The sequence below is a fragment of the Salmo trutta genome, unplaced genomic scaffold (assembly GCF_901001165.1).
Source record: "Salmo trutta unplaced genomic scaffold, fSalTru1.1, whole genome shotgun sequence".
NCBI lineage: Eukaryota > Metazoa > Chordata > Actinopteri > Salmoniformes > Salmonidae > Salmo > Salmo trutta.
In genome coordinates this window covers 2,565,782-2,575,879 of record NW_021823115.1, presented here as the reverse complement: position 1 = coordinate 2,575,879, position 10,098 = coordinate 2,565,782, and the positions used below count along the sequence as shown (strand labels likewise).

Sequence of the window (10,098 nt, the reverse complement as noted above, 5' to 3'; positions counted from 1 at the left end):
ACCTCTGGTATAAAGCACATGGACTGTTTCACTGTTATCGAACTAGAGTAATCACCAGTTAAAAGGAGAATATTGGTTGTTTTTTATATGACATAATAACAGAGTGGGATATACATTTCAAAGCGGAAGATGTCTCGAATTAGCAGTGTTATTGAGGTAGAAGGATACGTTTTTATAGTATCACATATAATTATAATAATAAAAAGTATTGGATTCATTCATTAATAAGTATTGTTACTATTATAATGTAAATATAATATATAATTCGCGTTAAATAATAACAATAATATTTACTGATAATAATAATAATAACAATAACAATAATAACAATTATGTATTTAAATTACGCTGGGTGTAAATGCTAAATATACTGTTAATTTATGCACACTGAATAATGTATATATGGATGTATATAATGAATACAGATTAAAGGAATGTTAATTAGGTGTATGGCACAGCACACTTGACTGAAAACACCGCATTTCAAATGACATTGTGGTGTATATAGCTTTGTGTAGGCTAACTGTACAACAATATATTAGATGGCTCTCAGTTGAAGTGACATTGTGGTCAAAAGTACAGAAGTGGGACTGTGATTGAAGACTGGAGGGAGAATTTTGAGTTTCAGGACAGATTTAGGACTGGACAGAGGCTTTGCCATTTTGTCGATTATTGAAAAGTTTCAGTTGGTAAATGATTGCTTAATTTAATCTAAGCTGTATTGTACTCAAAAAGTACCGTACACTATGAGAATCATATCACTTTAGTCTCACCATAACTGGTATTTTGTTGTGACAAATGAATGATGGTGATGATCCCATTATTTAGCCTCCAAATACCATTCATCAGTTTTTAAACATGAAACTGTCCTTGTTGATTGTGATCTACATATGGCCTCGACATGTATCCACGTCCAAACAGACGTCTCAAAAAGAAACCGGAAATCACTGAAATAATAGTGTAGTTCGTTGTTGACTTGAGGACCTGGAGAGACCAGCCAAGGGGGAGCAGAGCCTGGTGATCAACCCCAATATGGACTGGTGTCCGACGAGCTGGAGGAATGGGTTACACCTCCCTTAGGCCGACCGGCGCACTGCACACACACACACACACACACACACACACACACAGAGAGAGAGAGACAGGCACACACACACACAGAGACAGGCACACACACACACAGAGAGAGAGAGAGACAGGCACACACACACACACAGAGAGAGAGAGAGAGACAGACACACAGACACACTCGGTGCTATATCTGAACCCCATCTTTCTAATACTCCACTTGACGCAATTATCAACTGCAAGTTGACAAGGAAGAAAATCCTGGATAATAGTAAATATCACTCTAATAAAAAATTATGTTCAGTCACTGAATTTTTTTTTTTTTTTTGATTTCAGTTGACAAGAAGTTTGCATAATAAATACTGTCTGGATGTTACCTCAATTACCTCACTACTTTGCATTGAGAAAAGAAACGTTATTGTGATAAAAAAAGTAAATTTCCCCCAAAATGCGCAGCTGCAGCAGACTAAAGAACATCGTGCCAGTGAATGTGTTCCCAGTCCACTGTCCTCTCCGTGTTGTTCCAGCCACGGCTCCATTTCACAGCGAGAGGGCGGGGATTGAATATTCAGATCCGCTGAGTGACAGCTCGGCTTTTCCACGGGCTCCTTCCTCCAACTCCTCACATCAGAGTTCAGGCTACTAAAAACATCGGACGCTAGGGGATCGACACGTCGCCTGCCTCTATGTGCAGGGCTCTTTACTGATCTTTTTTTTTGTTGGGGGGGGGGTCGCTTTTTAATTATTTTAATTTTTAATTGTCTGAAAATCCGTTTAGTGAGCTCATTATTCTACAGAAGTAAACATTTTCCGTGCTTTCCTCTTTGGAATCAGCAGCAACAGACCCTCAGTGAGGCATGTCTTACCCCCAGGGTTACCTCTACCAGCCGCCGGGCTCCTTGGCTCTCTACTCCTGCCCGGCTTACGGGGCTTCAGCCCTGGCCGCCCCGAGGAGCGACGACTTGGCCAGGTCGTCCAGTGGATCAGCGTTTAGTCCTTACCCCGGATCAGCTGCTGCCTTCACGGCTTCAGCCAGCGGCTTCTCCAGCCCAATGACATACTCCACAGACCCTGCTACGGGATTCCCTTCCTACATGGTAAATACTCTACTTCCACTTATTCGTATTAGACAAGTTGTGTCAGTATGCAAACAGGAGGGACAGCCTGGTCGAAAATAATTAGCTGTAATTGTGGCGTTTAGTAGCCAGTATTTGCGTGCAGCGTGCAGAGAGCTGCCGTTTCAGAGTGGCTCTAATGGGTTGTACAGTTCAGGGTGAAATGGATGAGATCCTTTACCCCGTTATCTATTACAACACTGTTCGGAGAAACGACTGCATTTATCAGAACGATACATCATCAACTGGTACATTATATTGTCTATCGTGTGTGAAAGTTGTAGGTTATTTATTGATAAATGGAATATTGTATTTCTTCTTAGTGCCAATAGGATGTGAGTTTTCGTAGGCCCGTGATTAACACAGTGCATGGCTAACTGAGTGAACTTCATTTAGGGAAAAATACCCCCCATAAAGAATAATACCATGTAAGCCAACGGCCTTCATTGGAATTAGCCTGTATCCTAATATCATATCCTTCCAATGGGAAATCAAATATAGGAAGTTTGTTCTCCATTTTGACAGTCACAAACTATATGCAATTTAAATTCTTGGAATGTATATTAAATTAAATAAGCGAAATTTGAACATGAAAAGAGGAATTACAATGCTAATGACATGGGTCTCTAAGCGTTTATAAAAGGTGCACATACACTGGGAAGTTAATTGGATTTGTGATGCTGTAAAGCAATGATATGCTAACACGTCTCTCTCTCTCTCTCTCTGACAACACAACTAATCTAGCTAAAGAAAAGCAGGAAGTTAGGCGGTGATTACTGGAAATTAGTGCAATTACGATGCATCATTTATCATTTATTTAGCATTATGCAATGCGATTAATCAAACCGATAATGATCCGGGTAATATAACCATTATATCGGCCCGACTCACAATACACACTAAGTTAACTCTCAATACACACAACCACAATACACAACCTGTTGTATTTAGTTATGTTTTTACATTTTTCAATATTTTATACCAAAATTATAGATTCTAACAAAAAAATACTTTGATAATCATTTTTCCTTTCCAGAGCTCTCCTTACGACGCGCAGGGCATGGCGGGGGCGCTCAGCTACCACCCCTACGGTAGCCCGGGATACCCCTACCAGCTCAACGACCCGGCCTACCGCAAGAACGCGACCCGAGACGCCACCACCACCCTGAAGGCCTGGCTACAGGAGCACAGGAAGAACCCTTACCCCACTAAGGGAGAGAAGATCATGTTGGCCATCATTACTAAGATGACCCTGACGCAGGTGTCCACCTGGTTCGCCAACGCCAGGAGGAGGTTGAAGAAGGAGAACAAGATGACGTGGGCTCCGCGGAATAAGAGTGAGGATGAGGACGATGGAGACGGAGAGAGGAATGATGACCGCTTGGAGAAAAATCTGGACAACAGCGAGACGTCCGCGGAGGATGAAGGTAAAACCACGAGACCCAGCCCATGACCCAGTTAACAGCGCGAGCTGCACGGTGCCGTTTTTTTATTGACAGTTATCCACAGATAATTACCGACATGTCTACAGAGACTAGGCGACACATTTCAGTTGGAAGGCATAAAACTGAACGTGTTCTAGTTATTATTATTATTATTATTAACAATAATAATAGTAATCCTAATAATGTCGAATCCCATGGTTATTATATGGTAATTACTTCGTCTTAATGTCTTTTGTTTGTTTGTTTGTTGCAGGTATCAGTTTGCAGGTTGACACCCTCACAGACCATTCTTGTTCCGCGGAGTCTGATGGGGATAAAGTGAGCTGTCGGGTCGGGGACCTGGTCTGTGAGTCTGGATCAGATAGTAAGGACAAATGTGATGATGATGATGATGATGATGATCACGAACTGGAGAATGGGGAACGACACCGAAGCCTGTCACCTAAACCCGTGACATCATCACCACTTACAGGGCTCGAGGCCTCGGTCTTAAACCATCACCACCGGGAAAACAACAACAAATCGTGTCTTGACAGCCGAATCTCAGGTCCTCACAATCAAGCCGTCAAACCCAAACTGTGGTCGTTAGCTGAGATCGCTACTTCAGACCCGAAGCAGCAGCAGCAGCAGCATCACCCGGGGCAGACTTGTCCATCTCTCGGTCTTCTAACCTCCACCTCCTGTACCCCCTCGCCGGCCGTCCCTGGCGCTGTGTACTCCGCCTCTTCCATCCTAGGACGACCCATCTACTACACGTCTCCGTTTTACAGTAATTACACAAACTATGGTAACTTCAGCCCGCTGCAGGGTCAAGGGATTCTGCAATATAACGACGGACTCACACAGACTGCTACTGAGGTCAACACCATGCATAAACACACCACTGACTCTCTGCTTAAAACTAACTCTAACCACGTCGAACAACAGTTCAGACCCTCACATTTATACTCTAAGAAAGGTACGTAACATGCAATTATAGTTTCAAAAATATTGACTTTTATTTTATGCATTTTAAATTCACTTCATTGGCCTTTTGACTGAATAAGTGATGTATTGAAAGAACAGCCACCCTTTTGTCCGTAGCAGAAGGCTTATGAAGGCCTCGGTGTAATCAGTGCTGGTGTTGGCCTGAGTTGGTGGGAGCTGTAATATCAGCCTGTGTGTCAGACTGTCTCTCAGGGCAATAAAGCAAAGACATGTTGTCTTCTCAGAGGTTGTATTAAACAGAACGGATTGAGACCTGCTCACACAGGAGGAACGCAGCATTACTAAACAGAACGGATTGAGACCTGCTCACACAGGAGGAACGCAGCATTACTTAAAAACAAGTTCCCCCCCCCAAAAATATCACTTTAGTTGGATTGGTTATTATGGACTACAAAAGGATGGTGTTTTATAATTGGTTACACATGAATTAGATACCATCATGTTTTATTTTAACAACAGTTGTGTAATTTTTTATTATAGTATCAGTGACTGGTGGGCCTCTCTGTTATTTAAGACCTTTACCTCTGCAACTTCTGCTCTTCCTTAATACAACCTGGGAAGGACTTTAGGACCATCTCTGTGGGCTAAAGGTGAGGTTCTAAAGGTCATGTTGTGGCTCTGATTCAGGTTTATAGGTTGGTGTCACAATTGCTTTGACTAAAGCCCCCAAGCCATCACCCTTGGACCCTGGTCTTAACACTAACCTAACTAACCTTTCTCTAAAGGGGAGAGAGCTGCATCTTGCTCCTCAGACAAGACGCCTGGCCTGCAGCACTACAGCTGTTCTCCTCAGAGACAGGCCCGAAGGATTAATTAAACCTGATTCAGGGTTGGGGGATGAATTAACCCCGACTTATTCTATCATTTCACTTTCGTTTTCATGAGATGTGCGTTGACTGGCTCAGTAAATGTCCCGGCTGTATGTGATGATTTTGGAAGACGTTATTTCTCAGGATGCATCTGCTTCATTGCCACGGTATATTATACTTTATATGAAGATAATATTAGGTATATTATTCTTTATATGAAGATACTATTAGGTATATTATACTTTATATGAAGATAATATTAGGTATATTATACTTTATATGAAGATAATATTAGGTATATTATACTTTATATGAAGATAATATTAGGTATACTATACTTTATATGAAGATAATATTAGGTATATTATACTTTATATGAAGACAATATTAGGTATATTATACTTTATATGAAGATAATATTAGGTATACTATACTTTATATGAAGATAATATTAGGTATATTATACTTTATATGAAGATAATATTAGGTATATTATACTTTATATGAAGATAATATTAGGTATATTATACTTTATATGAAGATAATATTAGGTATATTATTCTTTATATGAAGATAATATTAGGTATATTATACTTTATATGAAGACAATATTAGGTATATTATACTTTATGTGAAGATAATATTAGGTATACTATACTTTATATGAAGACAATATTAGGTATATTATACTTTATATGAAGATAATATTAGGTATATTATACTTTATGTGATGACAATGTTAGGTATACTATACTTTATGTGAATATAAAATTAGGTATACTATACTTTATGTGAAGTCAATGTTAGGTATACTATACTTTATGTGAATATAATATTAGGTATATTATACTTTATGTGAAGATAATATAAGGCCTTCTGTATCTTATTTGTAAAGTATGTATGAGGTCTGGAGATGGGACTGATGAACTTGAGGAAGTGGAATACATTTGATATTTATTTTTTTAATGATGGAAAATGCTGCCTATAATTTATGCAAGTTGTATTGCAATGGACACTGAACATTGTTTTGTAAATACATTATTCCCGTTTTTATTTGAAACGCATTTGAAAGTTACACAATCTTGTTAACAAGAGTACTTTTACTAATTTATATCTTATTGTAAATTAAACGCGCTAGTGTGTTGTACTGGCGAGTTAGTGCTATTTATTATTCAAAGGAAAAACCAAATTAAAATGTTTTCCTCTGTATTTCAATCTGCTTTCATTTTTTTTCCTTCATCTCCTTTATATTGTCGCATGAAAATGTATTTCTCTTTGGTTAGGCTACTGCTTTTAGAAATGGAATTATTAATCAAGTGTAAACGATAAGACTTTTGGGAATGGCATAGCCTGTATTAATTGATATGTTGGTTTGAAACAGCACAGTCGAGAGAAGCTTACCACCTATCCGTTTTCTAAAGAGCCTTTTCACGCCATTCTTATAGGCGTTTAGCTCCATCCGGGGACTACTCGTGACCTTGGTTGGGATAAATGATATGCTTATTATAAATGATATACTTATCATTATATAAATGATATACTTTATATCCGTGGCTGTCAGGGGGTTTATTTTTCAGTGTGATTAATCCGGCTCTAGGAGCAGTATGATGAGTTCCCAGCGGGGTGATCCCCCCCTGGCCCAGCCTCAGTCAGTCTGCCGGTCAGTCGGTCTTCTTTACGGGCCGATATTAAACCATCCATAAAGCGGTGTCTAAACAGCCAGCCGCCAGCTCCAATGGCCTGTCTCATACACTTATCCGACCGGCTGTACCTCGCTGAGCTTCCTTTCATCTGATTATTTGTTTTTATTTGGCGAAGGGAATTATTATTATTATTATTATTATTAGTCTACTAATGCTTTATTTAGGCTATGTGCATAACTTCCAGAATACGAATTGCAACCTGTTTGCCTCATCTGAATAGGAGGAAAATTATAAAATATTTTCAAAGATAGAATATACGTTCTGTTGTTGTAACAATTGGAACACTTTCATAAACACTTGAATGTGAGCGACAATGACATATGTGTGATACAAATTAAAATTAAAAAGCAATGAATTGGTAGGCCTATTGTTTCATCGCGTCCTTCAGGCTAACGAAATATGTTTTTCAAAGCGCAGCACCAACATTTAAATATCTGTAACATTGTGTGTTTAGAAAGCTTTTCTCTCTCAGAGCTTTACGGAATTTCCTACATTTCTGTCTGGGTTATTCCTTCACCAGTCCTCTGAGAGGTGGTGAGAGAGCTGGACGTTCTTCATGACTTCTGAGGTGAATGTTATTCAGTCTCTTGGGACGCCACTTCACCTATAAAGTTTTCCTTTCCGCCTCAACTTCCTAATATCTGTCCCGGTGTGTGTAGACCTATTGGGGAGTCAGGCAGCCTCTCTCTCCCCCTAGATCTCACAACCCCTCTCTCTCTCTCTCGCTCTCTCTCTCTCTCTCACCCTAGATCTCACAACCTCTCTCTCTCTCTCTCTCTCTCTCTCTCTCTCTCTCCCTCTAGATCTCACAACCCCTCTCTCTCGCTCTCTCTCTCTCTACAAGACCATTCTCTCTCTCTCTCTCTCTCTCTCTCTCTCTCTCCGCTCTCTTTCTCTCTCTCTCTCTGTCTCTCTCTCTCTCTCTCTCTCTCTCTCTCTCTACCAGACCATTCTCTCTCTCTCCACCCCCCCCCTCCCCTCTCTCTCTCTCTCTCTCTAGTCGCTTTACTTTCATTAGGGCTGATTTATTGAAATGCAGACTTAATGTGAGGTGGGCTCCCCGGGGATCTCACTGTTGTCAAATAGACCCAGAGGCGCTTTTCTTTCCACGCAGAGAGGCTCTGAGCTGCCTTCCACCGAGGCCTGCTCTGCTCCTATCCACGGCCTCTCTCTACCTCTCTCTCACAGCCTCTCTCTTTCTGCTCCCTTCAAATGTCACCATTTGTTCTCAATAAAAAATACTTTTTTGTTTCGGCTGAAGTGCAGCAGCGCCTTTGAACAGGAACAGAATTCCACCACCTCTCTGTGTGTGTTATAGCGGAATGAGGTGAAAGAGGCTCCGCACAACAAACACAGCCCGCCTGGATAATACAATTAACGGTGAATTTATGTCATGATTAATTATCAAGTCAATATTAATAATGATGTAGTCCTAGATCTTTGTTCCCTTAGAGTTTAATAACTTGACACCGGCCCGCTGGCCTCTGTATTTACAGAAAGCCTACAGCCTATGTATTCTAGACAAACTGTAGTCTACTGAACAGTATGATACATCTGTATCACAATAACACTTAGAGTTTGTCCTCTGAGTGGGCTATACATATGAATGAGTCGTAAGAGCTGGTTTGGGTGACCGATGGGATGAAGGTATATCTCAGAACATCTCCGTAGCATGAATCAAATAAGCAGTTCATTTGTAGATAATTCATTATCTATATGCCTACGTTATCCTATACAACGCGTCGTTTCCCACCACATTTTAATCTCTGGCGCACACCTGCTCTTCCTTATAACAGCGTCAAGTTTATCCTGCGTGTAGAACGCGTTATTATAGCCATTTATAATAAATAAATATTCACTGCACTTTCTCAAATTAAGATGACAGCCTATGTGTTGAATCTTTTAATAACATTATTAGCAGTTAGGTGGGTTATGGTTACAATAAAGATACTTCTAAACGTCTGATTTAACATGTTGTCTATAAAGAGTCGTTCTATGAGGGCCCATATGTTTCGTAGTTGTCGCTTTCCTCTAGTGTCAAACTGGTAAACGCTGTTTTCAACGCCTTAACCAAGTCTTTATGGATTACCATTGGTTATGAATATGTCACTTATGTGACGCAGACAATATGATATTACCATTATTGGACTAGGAAATATATTAGGTAGACTAATCTTTACAGTGTCTGTGTCTATTACCATGTCAAAGCTGTTAATAAGTGATAAACTAAAAAAAAGCATGTTTCCTTCATGACATAACTACTCTGGTCCTTTTCTAAATGTAACAGATCATTCTCACTGGTTTAATTGACCATTAAAAGGTCGCGTCGTAAATACCGTTGATTTGGAAAAGGAAAAGAGAATTATGAACAAATCCAATACAGATGTGTAGAAAACAACACATCAAAGTGGTGTCGACCTTTCCGAGTCAGACCAAGGCCCGTCCACCCATAAAGGTGTCGGGAGAGATGTTCTCTGCTCGCTCTGATCAAGGACCGGGACCGGGAATGAATGTCAAACTCTGATGTTTGTCCGTACCAGGATCTAAATAACGTCATTAGAGGGCTCTCGCTGAGCTTCCACTATTTAATTGACAGTTGTGGTTTATGACGGGAGAGTTTAAGAGTAACACGGTGAGAGAGAGACACTGTTCATCTGACATGTATTAAAACCTCTGTCTACAGCACTGGGTTACCAGGCCTACACTATTGTAGGGAACCTAAACACATGGGAATGGCTCAATGGGGTACTGTGGATTTAGGTGGAGCTATGTGGTCTATGTAAGTGTTGTAGCTAGGAGGTTAGCTAGGTGATGGAGCTATGTGGTCTATGTAAGTGTTGTAGCTAGGAGGTTAGCTAGGTGGTGGTGGAGCTATGTGGTCTATGTAAGTGTTGTAGCTAGGAGGTTAGCTAGGTGGTGGTGGAGCTGTGTGATCTATGTAAGTGTTGTAGCTAGGAGGTTAACTAGGTGG

At 40.3% G+C, this 10,098-nt stretch overlaps 1 protein-coding gene across 1 annotated transcript; it reads left to right on the top strand.

Moving 5' to 3' along the window:
• Positions 1-1,810: 1,810 nt before the first annotated feature.
• LOC115189005 (iroquois-class homeodomain protein irx-2) lies at positions 1,811-4,970 on the top strand. Its single transcript, XM_029747819.1, has 3 exons — positions 1,811-2,165; positions 3,220-3,610; positions 3,882-4,970. The coding sequence occupies exons 1-3, from the start codon at positions 1,926-1,928 to the stop codon at positions 4,592-4,594; spliced, it is 1,344 nt and encodes a 447-aa protein (XP_029603679.1). The 5' UTR covers positions 1,811-1,925; the 3' UTR covers positions 4,595-4,970.
• The last annotated feature ends 5,128 nt before the right edge of the window (positions 4,971-10,098 follow it).

Excerpts from the sequence above, each read along its gene's own strand:
- LOC115189005 (XM_029747819.1), top strand. The coding sequence starts at position 1,926 with ATGTCTTACCCCCAGGGTTACCTCTACCAGCCGCCGGGCTCCTTGGCT. Across the intron at positions 2,166-3,219 it reads CGGGATTCCCTTCCTACATG|AGCTCTCCTTACGACGCGCA; the intron begins GTAAATACTCTA and ends TTTCCTTTCCAG. Across the intron at positions 3,611-3,881 it reads GACGTCCGCGGAGGATGAAG|GTATCAGTTTGCAGGTTGAC; the intron begins GTAAAACCACGA and ends TGTTTGTTGCAG.